Source organism: Erythrolamprus reginae, chromosome 1 (genome assembly GCF_031021105.1).
Source record: "Erythrolamprus reginae isolate rEryReg1 chromosome 1, rEryReg1.hap1, whole genome shotgun sequence".
NCBI lineage: Eukaryota > Metazoa > Chordata > Lepidosauria > Squamata > Dipsadidae > Erythrolamprus > Erythrolamprus reginae.
Genome location: NC_091950.1, coordinates 24,315,963 through 24,334,580, shown reverse-complemented (window position 1 = coordinate 24,334,580; position 18,618 = coordinate 24,315,963). Strand labels below are relative to the sequence as shown.

At 40.1% G+C, this 18,618-nt stretch overlaps 1 protein-coding gene across 1 annotated transcript in view; it reads right to left on the bottom strand.

The window, feature by feature from the left end:
- Nucleotides 1–10,848, bottom strand: part of ARHGAP45 (Rho GTPase activating protein 45) — a 101,883-nt gene extending 91,035 nt beyond the window's left edge. The window contains exon 1 of the mRNA XM_070747303.1: nucleotides 10,585–10,848. Coding sequence (XP_070603404.1) covers nucleotides 10,585–10,674 — 90 coding nt within the window. The 5' untranslated portion in view covers nucleotides 10,675–10,848. The remainder of the gene's footprint in view (nucleotides 1–10,584) is intronic.
- Between the last annotated feature and the right edge of the window lie 7,770 nt (nucleotides 10,849–18,618).

The window sequence follows — 18,618 nt, the reverse complement described above, 5'->3', positions numbered from 1 at the left end:
GTATGTCAACGGAACACAGTATTCCAATAAAATTTTAATGTGTTTAACTGTCTATGGAGATTCTAGGTCATGGTTGTCCCAAAGGTGCTTTTTTTTAAAAGAAAGAAGCAACTGGATTTCGGGGGGGGGGGGGTTGGGGGGTTGGGGTTGAAGATGTTTCGCTTCTCATTCAAGAAGCTTCTTCAACTCTGACTGGATGATGGGGAATGGAAGGATTTATACTCATAGAAACATAGAAACATAGAAGATTGACGGCAGAAAAAGACCTCCTGGTCCATCTAGTCTGCCCTTATACTATTTTCTGTATTTTATCTTAGGATGGATCTATGTTTATCCCAGGCATGTTTAAATTCAGTTCCTGTGGATTTACCCACCATGTCTGCTGGAGGTTTGTTCCAAGGATCTACTACTCTTTCAGTCAAATAATATTTTCTCATGTTGCTTTTGGTCTTTCCCCCAACTAACCTCAGATTGTGTCCCCTTGTTCTTGTGTTCACTTTCCTATTAAAAACACTTCCCTCCTGAACCTTATTTAACCCTTTAACATATTTAAATGTTTCGATCATGTCCCCCCTTTTCCTTCTGTCCTCCAGACTATACAGATTGAGTTCATGAAGTCTTTCCAGATAGATAGATAGATAGATAGATAGATAGATAGATAGATAGATAGATAGATAGATAGATAGATAGATAGGTAGATAGGTAGGTAGGCAGGCAGGTAGATTAGATAGATAGGTAGATAGATAGATAAATAGATGGGTGGGTGGGTAGGTAGGTAGGTAGGTAGATTAGGTAGATAGATTAGATAGATTAGATAGATAGATAGATAGATAGATAGATAGATAGATAGATAGATAGATAGATAGATCTTGGGTGGGTGGGTGGGTGGGTGGGTGGGTGGGATGGTGGGTAGGTAAACGATAGATAGATAGATAGATAGATAGATAGATAGATAGATAGATAGATAGATAGATAGATAAAAGATAGATAGATAAAAGAAAAATATCTGTGCAGACAGCTGGTCATTTGCATTCTTATTCCCTGCTAAAAGAAAACAAATGACCAGCTGTTTGCAAAACCAGAAATGTCTCTTGAAAAAAGCACCGTTGGGACAAAGTACAGTGGTACTTCTGTTTAAGAATTTAATTCGTTCCGTGACCAGGTTCTTAAGTAGAAACGTTTGTAAGTAGAAGCAATTTTTCCCATAGGAATCAATGTAAAAGCAAATAATGTGTGCAAAACCATTAGGAAAGAAATAAAAGCTCAGAATTTGGGTGGGAGGAGGAGGAGGAAGAGGAGGAGGACAGTCGCTGCAGAAGGAAGAAGGTGAGGTGAGGGGAATCAAAAAAAATCCAAAACTTTAAGGCTTAAAAAAAAAAGGCGGGGACTCTGAGGTGTCAAGGAGGAGCACGTGCCTCACATACACCCAGCATGAGGCTGCATCCCATACACTGCGCCAGAGAGAAACCCAGGCGAGCAAGAGGGGGGAACCTCCCACTCCTTTGACCGAAAGGCAACTGTTGCTACTACCTGCTTCCTTCCCATGCTGAAGGGCTCCCTTCTCCTCTTGCTCGCTCGCCTTTCCTTCACTTTGGTGACTCCTCAGTTTGGCTGAAGCTGAGTTGATCTGGCCGGGGCGAAGCACTGGCAACCTCGTGCCAGGTGTATGGGAGGTAGCGCGAGAGAGTCACCACAGCGAAGTGGTTTATTCCCTCTCTATGCACCCAAAGAAAGGGAAATGCTCTGTTTACTCTGGGATGCCAAAGCCTCCTTAAGAGCCACCGAAAGGCTCCTCTGGCAGCCCAGAAGAGCCCGAGATGGCTGGGATTAAAGGGGGAATGGCAGGAAACTGGCCGGGCCTTCATGCCGCTCTCAAATTTCCTGGGAAATTTTTCCGGGCTTGGGTTCTGAAATATAAAATGGTTCTTAAGAAGAGGGGGGGAAATCTTGAACACCCGGTTCTTATCTAGAAAAGGTCTTAAGTAGAGGTACCACTGTATTTATTGGTCACAAAAGAGGCATTCCTTCAGAAATCTATCTGCCTTCCCTATTTCACACATGTACAGTTCACCCCTGTGCTGAAAGGTGCAATGTCCATATTATATGGACACCTCAGTTCTGGAGACCTCACCTACAAAAAGATATTGACAAAATTGAACAGGTCCAAAGCCGGGCTACAAAAACACTGGAAGGTCTTAAGCATAAAACTTATCAATAAAGACTTAACGAACTCAATCTGTATAGTCTGGAGGACAGAAGGGAAAGGGGGGACATGATCGAAACATTTAAATATGTTAAAGGGTTAAATAAAATTCAGGAAGGAAATGTTTTTTAACAGGAAAGTGAACCCAAGAACAAGGGCCCCCAATCTGAGGTTAGTTGGGGGAAAGATCAGAAGCAACATGCGGAAATATTGTTTTACTGAAAGAGTAGTAGATGGTTGGAACAAACTTCCAGCAGATGTGGTTGGTAAATCCACAGTAACTGAATTTAAACATGCCTGGGATAAACATATATCCAACCTACGATAAAATACAGGAAAAAGTATAAGGGGCAGACTAGATGGACCAGGAGGTCTTTTTCTGCCGTCAATCTTCTATGTTTCTATATACTGTACGTTTAAGAACACGGCTTGATTACAAGCTGCTAATGTTTTGTTTTGTTTTATTCTACCCTGCCCTATTTCTCCATTATATATGTAAAAAATAACATTCTGTTATATTGGCAGTATAAGTCTTTGGAGAGGGGCGGCATACAAATCTAATAAATTATTATTATAATTATTATTATAAGTAGAATAGTCAGACCGCGCCGGCTGAGTTATCTTCAAGCCGTTACTTCAGAATGTAGATTTCCAAGCTGCTCCGTATTGTGCATTTCAACATTTTTGTGGCTACGCCCCAACCACTGACAGAATCAACATTTTCAAACTGAGACACCCTCTCGTAAAAGGAAGCATGTGCAACTCTTAACTCACCCATCCACTCTTGCAACAGCCAAAGATAGGGCATTCCATTTTCAACATAACATAATAATGAACAATACGTTTTGTAGCACGATGGAAACCAATAACTCCAGTCACTATATAAATGTCAGTCTGATTCAGCAGACACACCGAGGGTTATCTTGCATTACCAGAAGTGTGAGTGTGTTTACAGGCACGCACAAACACACACACAATAAACTGCTAATGTTTTGTTAAGACACATTCTGCTTGGTTTGGAGTCCTCTGGCATGTTTTTTAAGCTTCAACTCCTGTAATCCTAAAGCAGCACTGATAAAGATTATATTGTTAGGCATTGTGGGAATTGAAATCCAACATTTAAAGCACAGCTTAAGAAAGACTAATGTGGGTTAACCTAGCCAGAAGTGAGATCTATGTAAAATACAGTGGCTAATTTGAAGCTATACAGTGATCCCTTGTTTTTCGGGGGGATGCGTTCCAAGTCCACCCGTGAAAAACAAATTTCTGTGAAGTAGAGGATTTTTAAAAATGTATTTAACGAGTAGTTGGACTTTTAAAACCCACCCTTTGCATTAAACAGTCATTCTATAATGTTTCTTATAATGCTCATCTGTTTGGAACCCATATCGCATCTCAGACATTAACACCCTTGAAAATGTCCAAAGATACTTCACCAGAAGAGCCCTTCACTCCTCCACTCGAAACAGAATACCCTACGAGACTAGACTTTCAATCCTGGGCCTAGAAAGTTTAGAACTAAGACACCTTAAACAAGATCTAATATTGCCCACAAGATCATATGCTACAACGTCCTGCCTGTCGGCAACTACTTCAGCTTCAACCACAACTACAAAAGAGCACACAACAGATTTAAACTTAATATTAACCGCTCCAAACTTGACTGTTAAAAATATGACTTCAAGAACCGAGTTGTCGAAGTGTGGAACTCATTACCGGACTCCATAGTGTCATCCCCAAACCCCCAACACTTTACCCTTAGATTATCTATGGTTGACCTATCCAGATTCCTAAGAGGTCAGTAAGGGGCGAGTACAAGTGCACTAGAGTACCTTCCGTCCCCTGTCCTATTGCTCTCCTATATCTCCTATACCTTTCTTCTATTCCTATATATCTTCTTCTATTCTTTCATTGATATGTTCTATTACTATACCTTCTTTTCTACTATTTCTTAGATATATTTTACTATGAGTATCTCCTCTATAAACTTCATCATGTATTTTACTATGCGTATATAGATATACTGTATACCCACTAAAACCCTCATTGTGTATTGGACAAAATAAATAAATAAAAATAAAATAAATAAAACTACTTGGGATATCCTACCAGTTTCTTTAATAGAGTACAGTAGTACTGTAGAAGTGTTTTATGAATTTTTAATGGATTTAAAATTTTCAATGGATTTAATGGATTGAAGCCCCCTTTGAAAACCCGTGAAGTAGCGAATCCGCAAAAGATGAACTGAAACACAAAACATTCAGGCATTGTAAACATTAATTAATATCTGAAAGGTAATAATAACACATTATCTGAATTCAGATCCAAGGATAGTGAATTTTCACGGTAAACCATAGTATACTGTATATTTACGAACGACCGTATCAACTTATTTTTTTAAACACCGTCCTCAAAGATGTAAGAAATTTGGAATACTGTGTTCAGTTCTGGAGACCTCACCTACAAAAAGATATTGATAAAACTAAAGGGGTCCAAAGACGGGCTACAAAAATGGTGGAAGGTCTTAAGCATAAAACCTATCAGGAAAGACTTCATGAACTCGATATATATAGTCTGGAGGACAGAAGGAAAAGGGGGGACATGATCGAAACATTTAAATATGTTAAAGGGTTAAATAAGATTCAGGAGAGAAGTGTTTTCAATAGGAAAGTGAACACAAGAACAAGGGGGCACAATCTGAGGTTAGTTGGGGGAAAGATTAGAAGTAACGTGAGAAAATATTATTTTACTGAAAGAGTAGTAGATGCTTGGAACAAACTTCCAGCAGACGTGGTTGGTAAATCCACAGTAACTGAATTTAAATATGCCTGGCATAAACATATATCCATCCTAAGATAAAATACAGGAAATAGTATAAGGGCAGACTAGATGGGCCATGAGGTCTTTTTCTGCCATCAATCTTCTATGTTTCTATGATATCGTTTCTCCATTCACCAAACTTCCACCTCTTGGTAATGGAGAATATAAGTGGCTCAGAGTGGCACCGTTGCATTCTTGGTGTTCTATGAATGTGCTTTACTTCTCCATGGATGTTGTTACCTAGCCTGATAATAAAGTGTCTGCAGGAAGAGAATCGTCAAGAACCCAATAAATCCATCACTGAGTATCATTTCCTACATTGACAAGAGTTTTTCCATTGAAGCATCTGGTTGGCCTCTATGGAAAACAGGATGCTGGAGAGGCCTTTTATCCAATCTATTGCAAGCCTTGACATTTTTACTTTGACTTTAGAGTTCAGATATGTACCGTAGTTAAAAACTGTCTCATTTTCACCACGTGCAAAGAATCTGGTGGTCTGTGAGTTTCTCTTTGCTACAGAGTGTGAAAACAGGAGAGAAAACTTGGCTATCTATGATGGATGGGGCAGCCAGACTGGTCCCAAGTTGTACACACAAAATCCATCCCTTTATTTTCATTCACACTCACATATATTCCTATCTAAATTATAGAAACATAGAAACATAGAAGACTGACGGCAGAAAAAGACCTCATGGTCCATCTAGTCTGCCCTTTTACTATTTCCTGTATTTTATCTTGCAATGGATATATGTTTATCCCAGGCATGTTTAAATTCAGTTACTGTGGATTTCCCAACCACGTCTGCTGGAAGTTTGTTCCAAGGATCTACTACTCTTTCAGTAAAATAATATTTTCTCAAGTTGCCTTTGATCTTTCCCCCAACTAACTTCAGATTGTGTCCCCTTGTTCTTGTGTTCACTTTCCTGTTAAAAACACTTCCCTCCTGAACCCTATTTAACCCTTTAACATATTTAAATGTTTCGATCATGTCCCCCCTTTTCCTTCTGTCTTCCAGACTATACAGATTGAGTTCATTAAGTCTTTCCTGATACGTTTTATGCTTAAGACCTTCCACCATTCTTGTAGCCCGTCTTTGGACCCGTTCAATTTTGTCCATATCTTTTTGTAGGTGAGGTCTCCAGAACTGAACACAGTACTCCAAATGTGGTCTCACCAGCGCTCTATATAAGGGGATCACAATCTCCCTCTTCCTGCTTGTTATACCTCTAGCTATGCAGCCAAGCATCCTACTTGCCTTTCCTACCGCCCGATCACACTGCTCACTCATTTTGAGACTGTCAGAAATCACTACCCCTAAATCCTTCTCTTCTGAAGTTTTTGCTAACACAGAACTGCCAATGCAATACTCAGATTTAGGATTCCTTTTCCCCAAGTGCATTATTTTACATTTGGAAACATTAAACTGCAGTTTCCATTGCTTTGACCATTTATCTAGTAACGCTAAATCATCTACCATATTACAGACCCCTCCAGGAATATCAACCCTATTACACACTTTAGAGTCATCGGCAAATAGGCAAACCTTCCCCTATGTCACTCACAAACATATTAAAAAGAATAGGACCCAGAACAGACCCTTGTTTTTGATAGACTTTGACTTACAATCATTTTATTTTATTTATTCATTTGTCCAATACACAATACATATGGAAGAGAATAGACATGAAGTAATATATATAAAGATAATATGTAAAAATAGAGGAGAAGATATATGAAAGGAAGAAAATATATATGATATAGAATAGAATAGAATTTTTATTGGCCAAGTGTGATTGGACACACAAGGAATTTGTCTTGGTGCATGTGCTCTCAGCATACATAAAATAAAATATACATTTGTCAAGAATCATGTGGTACAACCCTTAATGATTGTCATAGGGGTCAAATAAGCAATGAAGAAGCAATATTAATAAAAATCTTTGGATATAAGCAACAAGTTACAGTCATACAGTCAACATGGGGGGAAATGGGTGATAGGAATGATGAGAAAAACTAGTAGAATAGAAGTGCAGATTTAGTAGAAAGTCTGACAGTGTTGAGGGAATTATTTGTTTAGTAGAGTGATGGCGTTCGGAAAAAAACTGTTCTTGTGTCTAGTTGTCTTGGTGTGCAGTGCTCTGTAGCGAGGTTTTGAGGGTAGGAGTTGAAACAATTTGTGTTCAGGATGTGAGGGGTCAGTAAATATTTTCCCCGCCCTCTTTTTGACTCGTGCAGTATACAGGTCCTCATATATGAGATAAAGGAAAGACAATTGGACAGGGGACGAAAGGCACACTAGTGCACTTATGTACGCCCCTTACTGACCTCTTAGGAACCTCTTAAGTAACAGTTCAAAATTACAACAGACTGAAAGAAGTCCTTTGGGAGTTGGGTGGCATATAAGTCCAAGTAAGTAAGTAAGTAAGTAAGTAAGTAAGTAAGTAAGTACGTACATGTAAGTAAGTAAGTAAGTAAGTAAGTAAGTAAGTAAGTAAGTAAGTAAGTAAGTAAGTAAGTAAGTAAGTAAGTAAGTAAGTAAGTAAGTGACTTATGACCAGTCCTTGCACTTATGACTGTTGCAACATCCCCAAGATCACATGATAAACATTTGGCCAATTGGCACTTACAATGGTTGTAGCATCTTGTCATCCATTTGATCACCATTTGTGACCTTTTCACTGTCTTCTGACAAGCTAAGTCAATGGAGGAAGCCAGATTTGCTGACTGCATGATTCACTTAACAACTGCAGTGACTTACTTAAAAAATCACCAGCTGCCAGCAGTTTGGCAGATCAAATTTCAGTAGGCTCAAGGTTGACTCAGCCTTCCATCCTTCCAAGGTCGGTAAAATGAGGACCCAGATTGTTGGGGGCAAGATGCTGACTCTCTGTAAACCGCTTAGAGAGCACTATATAAAGCACCGTGCAGACGTATATAAGCAGTGATGGGCTAACAAAATTTTTACTACCACACTGTGGGCGTGGCTTATGCATTTTTTTTCAACATCTGTCAGTGCAAATTGGGTGCTCTGGGATAGAGCTCCAAATTTTGCTACCGGAACTGCGTTTCTGACCATTCCTGTAAGAGCCCATCACTGTATATAAGTCTAAATGTTAAATGAGACAAAACAGGTAGTAAAATCAGGCATGACTCATAAATCCCAGCGACCGATCAGGTCCCACAGAGTCGGCCTTCTCCAGGTCCCGTCAACTAGACAATGTCACTTGGCGGGACCTAGGGGAAGAGCCTTCTCTGTGGGAGCCCCGGCCCTCTGGAATGAACTCCCCCCCCCCAGAGATTCGTGTTGCCCCCACCCTCCCCGCCTTCCATAAGGGTTTAAAGACTCACTTATACTGCCAAGCTTGGGGTTATTAGACTCTACCCCCTGGCCAATGAATATATAATAAGCTTGCTGAATGGGATGTGTGCATGTTAACAAGCTTTTTAGTTTTCTTTTTAATGTAACTCTTAATTTTAACTTATTTTTATCTCGATGGATACTGTTTTTTATATGTTGTGAGCTGCCCCAAGTCTTCGGAGATAAATAATATAATTATTATTATTTAATTAATTAAATAATAATAATAATAATAATAATAATAATAATAATAATAATTTAACCTTGTTTAACAATAGAAATTCTGGTTCCAATTGTGGTTCTAAGTTGAGGACTACCAACATTTTGCTGCATTCATTCCAATTGTATTTGTTGAGGGTTGCCAATGGAGCGAAGCTGTTATTTCAGCTAGAAGCAGAGAGTTGCTGTCTGCCCTAGATGTGTTCTTCCCCCGTGGCTTCAGCTAACACAAATAAAACAGGTTGGGCTATTGTCTCAAAAATCTGCTAGATCTTTGGCCAAAAAAAAATCCCCCGAAAGTTATTTTGAATGTACCACGAAAAACGAAATATCTTCTGAAACCACTTTCAGTTCAAATGGGGGAAAAATGCCTCCTGAATTACCACTAGATTCATTTCCAGATTTTACAAACGTCAGTAATCTTAATTATAGGTGGTCCTCGATTTATGACAGTTCGTTTAGTGACTATTCAAAGTTTGAACAGCACTGAAAGAAAGGGACCTCTGGTTGTTTTTCACATTTACATTGCAGACTCTCCATGGTCACGTGATCAAAATTCAGATGTTTTGCAACGGACTCACATTTATGACGGTTGCAGTGTTCCGGGGTCACGTGATCCCCTTCCGACAAGTAAGGGAAGTCAGATTCATTTAACAACTGTGTATTGTATTTTTAATTGACATTCTGTGAGCCACCCTGAGTCCATGGAGTGGGACGGCATATGTCCAATTAATAAACACATTAATAAAATAAATAATGGCTGGTATGGCTGTGATTTGAATTTGTTTGATTGAGTTTTAATATACAGTATTGGGTTTTTAGCTTATATAGTTTTTAATTAATTACGGTAGATTTGTCTTTGTATTTACTGCTTTATATTATATGCTGTGAGCCACCCCGAGTCTTGGGAGTGGGGCGACGCACAAATCTAATTAATAACAATAATAATAGGAAAGTGTTTTTAATAGGAAAGTGAACACAAGAACAAGGGGACACAATCTGAAGTTAGTTGGGGGAAAGATCAAAAGCAACATGAGAAAATATTATTTTACTGAAAGAGTAGTAGATCCTTGGAACAAACTTCCAGCAGACGTGGTAGATAAATCCACAGTAACTGAATTTAAACATGCCTGGGATAAACATATATCCATTGTAAGATAAAATACAGAAAATAGTATAAGGGCAGACTAGATGGAACATGAGGTCTTTTTCTGCTGTCAGACATCTATGTTTCTATGTTTCTATAATACCTGTTTTATCTTTTTCTCCTACCTGTGGACCCCCCCCCCCACCTGCCTGCCACTGCAGAAGTTCATAAGGACAAGCTAAGGCAAGTAAATAAATAAAACAGACAGAAAATATAGTTAATTTTAGGCTCTCTCTCTGTCTCTTTCCTTTTCTTTTTTGGGTAAGTCACTATCCTGGTTTTGCTTCTGCAAAATACCTCTGTCATTTTTGCGGCTGGAGTTGTTTTCCACTCTGCAAGGCTCTCCATACCTTATTCCCAATGTTTCTGTTATTTTGTCTCCAATGCGCATGCACATAAATACATGTGCTGAAACACCAAATTATGGCTTGGAGTTCGGCCAGTTTGTTTTGCACAACCTCGGATTTCTGAAGTGCCAGTGCAATGTCGAAACCATGATTTATAGTTAGTTTAGCAGGTTGTCTAAACTCTACAGCCCAGCCCACTGTTCTTTAATAAACTGCAGTTTAAACGAACAGTGGCTCCGCGCAATATATAAATACGAGATTTTCTGTATCGAAACACATGCCCTTTCAAGGAAAACACAAGCACTCCTTTTGATCTCTGAGTCGGACGAACGAATTCGAGGCAAGTGAATAAATGCAGCCCGTACTAATACATCCCGGCCCAGCTTTCAGATCCCCCCCCAAAAATTGCTTCTGTGAAACTGCAGGTGTAAAAAAACAAGAGCATCCATATTTTTGGCTGTCAAGTACATAAAGGCCGCACCCTACTTACCAAGGCGGCTGGAGGCACAGGGCTCCCCGCTCGGCACTTCTTGGAGATGGAGGGTGTTTTCATCAGTTCCCGCTTCTTCCTTGAAAACATGCTGCTCGGTGAAAAGATGAGAGGGGGTCCAGAATCAGTGTTACTCCCCCTCCAGCTCAGGGCCTGAACTGTCCAAGGCGCATCCTTTCTTCTCAGGTTCCTGGATGTGGCTTCCTAAGCCTTAGTTTTGCGAAAGTGTTTTGGGTGCTCAGCAAGGAAGAACTTCTGAGTCTCGACAGACAGCTGCCCCTGCGTGTAAACTGCCTGGGCTCAAAGCACATGATTACAAACTTATTTCCTGGCTGGGTTTGCCTGAAACACACACACACACACACACACACACACACACAGAGAGAGAGAGAGATTGAGAGAGAGGCTGCACAGGAAAAAGCTGGTGAGTATGTGTGACCACTGCAGTTGAAAACTAAGAGGAAGCCATGGTTTGTTAAATTCCTCTGCTGTTATTCAACCCCCTTTTCTCTCTTTAATGTGCAAAAAAAACTATTATGGGAGTATGTTTTTTCTTCTTTTTTTCTTCAAAAATGGTGGAAGGTCTTAAGCATAAAGCTTATCAGGAAAGACTTCAGGAACTCAATCTGTATAGTCTGGAGGACAGAAGGGAAAGGGGGGACATGATCGAAACATTTGAATATGTTAAAGGGTTAAATAAGGTACAGGAGGGAAGTGTTTTTAATAAGAACAAGGGGGCACAATCTGAGGTTAGTTGAGGGAAAGATGAGAAGCAACTTGAGAAAATATTATTTTACTGAAAGAGAAGTAGATGCTTGGAACAAACTTCCAGCAGACGTGGTTGGCAAATCCACAGGAACTGAATTTAAACATGCCTGGGATAAACATATATCCATCCTAAGATAAAATACAGGAAATAGTATAAGGGCAGACTAAATGGACCATGAGGTCTTTTTCTACTGTCAATCTTCTATGTTTCTATGTTTCTTTTCATCTGTCCTATTATTTGGGCACATCTTGCGGCCAGGAATTCATTCTGTTAATTTTTTAAATTGAAAGACAGACTATAATTCTCAGTCAACATCCTGGACCGGCTACAAATGTGAGATTATGTAGGTTTGTGCTTCAAAGATATAAGGCAGAAAGAATTTTCTAATGTGATCATAGTTTAGCAGACTTCTGTCATTATTTATTTTTTTATTTATTAGAGTTGGAAAGCATCTTGAAGGTCATCTAGTCCAACCCCCTGCTCGAGGAGGAGACGCTATAGCACCCCACAAATGGCAGTCCAATCTCTCCTTGAAAGTTTGGAGCGTTCACGTGTCTGAATTGAGTATCATTATTACTAGAAGAGCCCTCCACTCCTTCACTCGCGACAGAGTACCCTACGCAACTAGACTTACAATCCTAGGTTTAGAAAGCTTAGAACTACGTCGTCTTAAACATGACCTAAGCATAGCCCATAAAATCATCTGCTACGTCCTTCCTGTCAACGACTACTTCAGCTTCAACCACAACAACATATGAGCACACAACAGATACAAACTTAGTAAACTGCTCTAAACTCGACTGTAGGAAATACGACTTTAGTAACCAAGTAGTTGATGCATGGAACTCACTACCAGACTCTGTAGTATCATCACCTACCCTCCAAAATTTTACCCTTAGGCTATCCACTGTTGACCTCTCCCGATTCCTAAGAGGTCAGTAAGGGGCGTGCATAAGTGCACCAGCCTGCCTTCCGTCCCCTGTCCTAATGTTTCTCTTTTACTACTATCATGTATATAAATCTTTGTATACCAACAATATGTACTTGACAAAACAAACAAACTACTGTAACTAACAAATAAATTATTCAGAATGAAAGAAACTTAATCCTACAACAGCCTTATAACTCAGAAAAAGCTACTTTATAGTTTATTTTATTGATATATATGAACATAATCTTGGTTTTCTAAAACAAATGATAGTCAGGGAAGCCAACCTAATCCTATTAATGACATAAGTGGATAATGTACAAACGTAAATGGTTTGTTAATCGTAAAAGCCAATTAATGAAAAACCCATCCATTACAAAACAAAGCAATACAAACTTTCTTGAGCAAGAAAGCCAGAATTTAAATTGCATCACTAATTAAAAATAAAATGCTTGCTCTAAGTAAACTTAAACAGATTAAATTTGGAGTTGTGCAACCTTTAAATGTAATAAATAAATAAACAAACAAACAAACAGTCTTTGCTTGCTAATGTAAAAACAAGAATAAAGCTATTGGGAGGAGAGAGTGTTCTCTAGATAGGAAATTCAGAGTTTAATTCCCCCCTGCAGGGGTAGGCAAAGTTGGCTCTTCTATGACTTGTGGACTTCAACTCCCAGAATTCCTGAGCCAATCATGCTAGCTCAGGAATTCTGGGAGTTGAAGTCCACATGTCATAGAAGAGCCAACTTTGCCTCTCCCTGCCCCACTGCATTTAACCATGGTATATGTGCACTCAGGCAGCCTCTCTATTCATGTCTCTCTTAGTTTTCGTACCTTTATTATTTTTATAGATAACTCCATATAGCTAACATATCTAATACTGTACTCCTTCCTCTTCCTATTTTCCCCACAACAACAACCCTATGAGTTGGACCAAAAGAGAGTGACTGGTCCAAAATCACCCAATCAGCTTTCACGCCTAAGTCAGGACTAGTACTCTGTCTCCTGGGGATTGGTCCAAAATCACCCAATCAACTTTCATAGTTCAATAAGGTGGGGCTAGAATTCACAATCTAGTCCAGGGGTAGGCAAAGTTGGCTCTTCTATGGCTTGTGGACTTCAACTCCCAGAATCCCTGAGCCAATCATGCTAGCTCAGGAATTCTGGGAGTTGAAGTCCACGTCATAGAAGAGCCAACTTTGCCTACCCCTGTGTCTAGTCTCTAACCTGGTTTCCTTAACCACTAGATCTTCAGCTTGTCCTCCATCCATAATGGAAAGAGACTTAAATTGTCCTTTTCTGTTAAAGTTTTAAAGTAGTGTTTTTTACTTAAGATGATAGCCGATGGTCTCTCTCCACAGGCAGGTGACTCATCACAACAGGATAACCATGTCATCTATTAGTCATTTAGATCTGGTTCAAAGGCACTTTTCTCCGGCCCCATTTTGTTTCACACAGGGGAAGGAGCAGAGCCATCTATCTATCTATCTCATCTATGAAATCTGTTTGCCAGTCACAGATTGGCAGAGAATTTCCCACTCATTGGTAATATTGACAAAGTGAGTGAGCAGTGAAATCCCAGGGTTTAACCAGTGAAGGGCTGCAAATTGTTTTACTACCACAGTGTGGACGTGGCTTATTTTGTGGGTGTGGCTTGCCAGCCATGTGACCAGGTGGGAGTGGGTTGATGGTCATGTGACCGGGTGTTGGCTTAAAGGCAGGGTGGGCTACTGCCCAGATAGTGGGGGCAGGAAACGCAGTGGGGTAGTGAAAATGGAGCTCCACCCCAGAGCACCCAATTTGCACTGAAAGATGTTGAAAGAAAATGCAGGGCGCCCTGTATAAGCCACACTCACAGTGTGGTAGTAAATTTTTTGGTAGCCCTTCACTGCTTAAAGGTCTTGTGACTGGCTTAAAGGTGGCCAACTTGACGTCAGTCATGTCAAGGGTTCGGGTTAATCCCAGCGACCAGTTAGGTCCCACAGAGTGGGCCTTCTCGGGGTCCCGTCAAGTAAACAATGTCGTTTGGCAGGACCCAGGGGAAGAGCCTTCTCTGTGGTGGGCTCGGCCCTCTGGAACCAGCTCCCCCCAGAGATCAGAATTGCCCCCACCCTCCTCGTCTTTCGTAAGCTCCTTAAAACCCACCTCTGTCGTCAGGCATGGGGGAATTGAGATATTCCTTCCCCCTAGGCCTATACAATTTATGCATGGTATGTTTGTGTGTATGTTTGGTTTTTAATATGGGCTTTTAGTTATTTTAAATATTAGATTTGTTATACGCTGTTTTTATTGTTGTTGTTAGCCGCCCCGAGTCTGCGGAAAGGGGCGGCATACAAATCTAATAATAAATATAATATAATATAATATAATATAATATAATATAATATAATATAATATAATATAATATAATATAATATAATATAATATAATATAATATAATATAATATAATATAATATAATATAATATAATATAATATAATATAATATAATATAATATAATATAATATAATATAATATAATATAATATAATATAATATAATATAATATAATATAATATAATATAATATAATATAATATAATAAACCAAACCAAAACAAAACAAAACAAAGAAACAAAGAAACAAACAAACAAACAAACAAACAAGGTGCCTGACCGCTCCTTGCCTCAAAGAGATACAATTTCCCCATCTATTTACAAAAGGAAAAACATACCCAGAGCCTAGAAAGGAAAATAAGAAAAAAAAATGCAAAATTTTCTACCGGTTTGGCGTACATGACTTGTACCTGCAAGAGCCCATCTCTGGGACCAATGACTTTGGTTAAAATGGCATTCACAGAGGGTATAGAGTTTTAAAAAATCATGGAAATAGTATAAGGGCAGACTAGATGGATCATGAGGTCTTATCAATCTTCTATGTTTCTATGTATCTAATTTGTCATACAGCCTTGTCTCAAAATATGAATTCATCATTTAGATCTGATGCATACAGCACAAATAGAATAGAATAGAATAGAACTCTTGATTGGTGAGGTGTGATTGGACACACAAGGAATTTGTCATTGGTTCATATGTTCTCAATGTATACAAAAGAAAATATACGTTTGTCAAGAATCATAAGGTACAACACTTAATGATTGTCATAGGGTACAAATAAGCAATCAGGAAACAATCAATATTAATATAAATTGTAAGGATACAACAACAAACTATAGTCATACAGTCATAAGTGGGAGGAGATGGGTGATGGGAACGATGAGACAATTAATAGAAGTGCAACCTTAGTGAATAGTTTGACAGTGTTGAGGGAATTATTTGCTTAGCAGAGTGATGGCATTTGGGAAAAAACGGTCCTTTGTGTCTAGTTGTTTTCATGTACAGTGCTCTGTAGCCTCCTTTTGAGGGTAGGAGTTGAAACAATTTATGTCCAGGATGCAAGGGGGGTATACAATATGATTTCTTTGGTTTTGCCTCAGCATGTTATGTGAAGCAAGCCACTCTAAATAGCAAAGTGTGGTTTATGCTTTGGTGTTTTGTGTGAACCTAGTTAATTGTGGCTTATTGGATCAACAATGTAGCACATTTTCTGAATTTAACCATAGATATTATTAATATTAGTTTTATTACTCTGTACCTTCAAATTAAAACACAAATACAGTTCTTTCAGCTAAAATGAGATTAGAGTGTAATTTTTCACTGTCTTTCCTCTTTTGCCTGCAAATCAACCAAAAGGAGGTAAATTAGCTCTTTGCTGCCCTCTATTGACAGAAATTAAAGAGCCTCTTGATGCCGTGAAGGAGCAGAGTGCAAAAGTTGGCTTGAAACTCAACATTGAGAAAACTAATATCATGGTCTTCTGCCGCACGCATCCCAGCGACCAGTTAGGTCCCATAGAGTTGGCCTTCTCCGGGTCCCGTCGACTAAACAATGTCGTTTGGCGGGACCCAGGGGAAGAGCCTTCTCTGTGGTGGCCCCGACCCTCTGGAACCAACTCCCCCCAGATATCAGAGTTGCCCCCACCCTCCTTGCCTTTCAGAAGCTCCTTAAAACCCACCTCTGTCGTCAGGCATGGGGGAATTGAGATATTCCCTTCCCCCTAGGCTTATAAAATTTATGCATGGTATGTCTGTATGTAGGATTGGTTTCTTAAATTGGGGGGTTTTTTGTTTTTTACATTACTTTTAATATTAGATTTGTTCATATTGTATTTTTGCTGTTGTTAGCTGGCCCGAGTCTACGGAGAGGGGCGGCATACAAATCTAATTAATTAATTAATAAAAAAATAAATAAAATAAAATAAAATAAAATAAAATAAAATAAAATAAAATAAAATAAAATAAAATAAAATAAAATAAAATAAAATAAAATAAAATAAAATAAAATAAAATAAAATAAAATAAAATAAAATAAAATAAAATAAAAAAATAAAAATAAAATAAAATAAAATAAAATAAAATAAAATAAAATAAAATAATGGCATCTGGCCCTATTAATTCCTGGTAAATAGATGGGGAAGAAACGGAGGTAGTGACATATTTTATTTTCCTGGGCTCGAAGATCACTGCAGATGGGGACTGCAGACATGAAATTAAAAGACACTTGCTCCTGGGGACGAAATCTATGGCAAATCTAGAAAGCGTACTAAAAAGCAGAGGCATGGTCAAGGCTGTGGTTTTCCCTGTTGCAACGTATGGCTGTGAAAGTTGGACCATAAAGATGGCTGAGTGCTGAAGAATTGAGGCCTTTGAGCTATGGTGCGGGAGGTGACTCCTGTGGGTCCCTTGGACTGCAAGGCAATCAAACTGGTCAGTCCTAGAGGAGATCAACCCTGACTTCTCTCTAGAAGGCCAGATCCTGAAGATGAAACTCAAATACAGTGGTACCTCAAGATACGAACCCCTCGTCTTACGAACAACTCAAGATACGAACCCGGGGTTCAGAAAAAAATTGCCTCTTCTTACGAACTTTTTTCGTCTTACGAACGCCAAACCCGAACTTCCGGGTTTGGCGTTCGGGAGGCTGCTGGGAAGCCCCCCGGCTGTTTTAAAAGGTGACAGCCGGGCTGCGGGGCTTCCCAGCAGCCTCCCAACGCCAAACCCGGAAGTTCGGGTTTGCCGTTCGTAACAGGAAAAAAGTTCGTAAGAAGAGGCAAATTTTTCTGAACCGTTCGGAGGCTGCTGGGAAGCCGAGCGGCTGTTTTAAAAGGTGACAGCCGGGCTGGGGGGCTTCCCAGCAGCCTCCGAACGCTGAACGTGGAAGTTCGGGTTTGGCGTTCGGCTTCAGGAGGTTGCTGGGAAGCCCCCCAGCCCGGCTGTCACCTTTTAAAACAGCCGCGCGGCTTTCCAGCAGCCTCCGAACGCCGAACGCAGAAGTTCCGGTTTGGCGTTTGGCTTCGGGAGGCTGCTGGAAAGCCACACAGCTGTTTTAAAAGGTGACAGCCGGGCTGGGGGGCTTCCCAGCAACCTCCCAAAGCTGAACGCCAAACCCGAACTTCCACGTTCGGCGTTTGGAGGCTGCTGGGAAGCCCCCCAGCCCGGCTGTCACCTTTTAAAACAGCCGCGCGGCTTCCCAGCAGCCTCCGAACGGTTCAGAAAAAATTTGCCTCTTCTTACGAACTTTTTTCCTGTTACGAACGCCAAACCCAAACTTCTGGGTTTGGCGTTCGGAGGCTGCTGGGAAGCCCCCAGGCTGTTTTAAAAGGTGACAGCCGGGCGGCAGCGTTTTTTTGCGGGGGGTGGGTGGGTTTTTTGGTTGCACGGATTAATTGACTTTACATTGTTTCCTATGGGAAACAATGTTTCGTCTTACGAACCTTTCGTCTTACGAACCTCCCCCTGGAACCAATTAGGTTCGTAAGACGAGATATGACTGTACTTTGGCCACCTAATGAGAAGGAAGGACATACTGGAGAAGAGTGAGGGAAAACGTAGAAGGGACAGCAGAGAATGAGGCCTGAGCTTAAACGGACTCTGGCTGGGGGAAGGTAGACGATGGAAAGGCCTGAGGAACATTGTCCATAGGTTCTCGATGGGTCGGACATGATTTTGTGACTAGTGAAGGGCTGAAATCTTTTTTACTACCACACTGTTGGTGTGGCTTATATTGTGGGTGTGGCTTGCCAGCCATGTGACCAGGTAGGAGTGGCTTAATGATCATGTGACTGAGGGGGTGGCTTAAAGGTCATGTGACTGGCTTAAAGGTGGCCAACGTGACGTCACTCATGTCAAGGGTTAGGGTTAGGGTGCCTGGCCTCTCCTTGCCTCAAAGAGACACATTTTCCCTATCTATTTACTATTACTGAACATCCAAAATACACTATTTCATTCTATGTATACATATA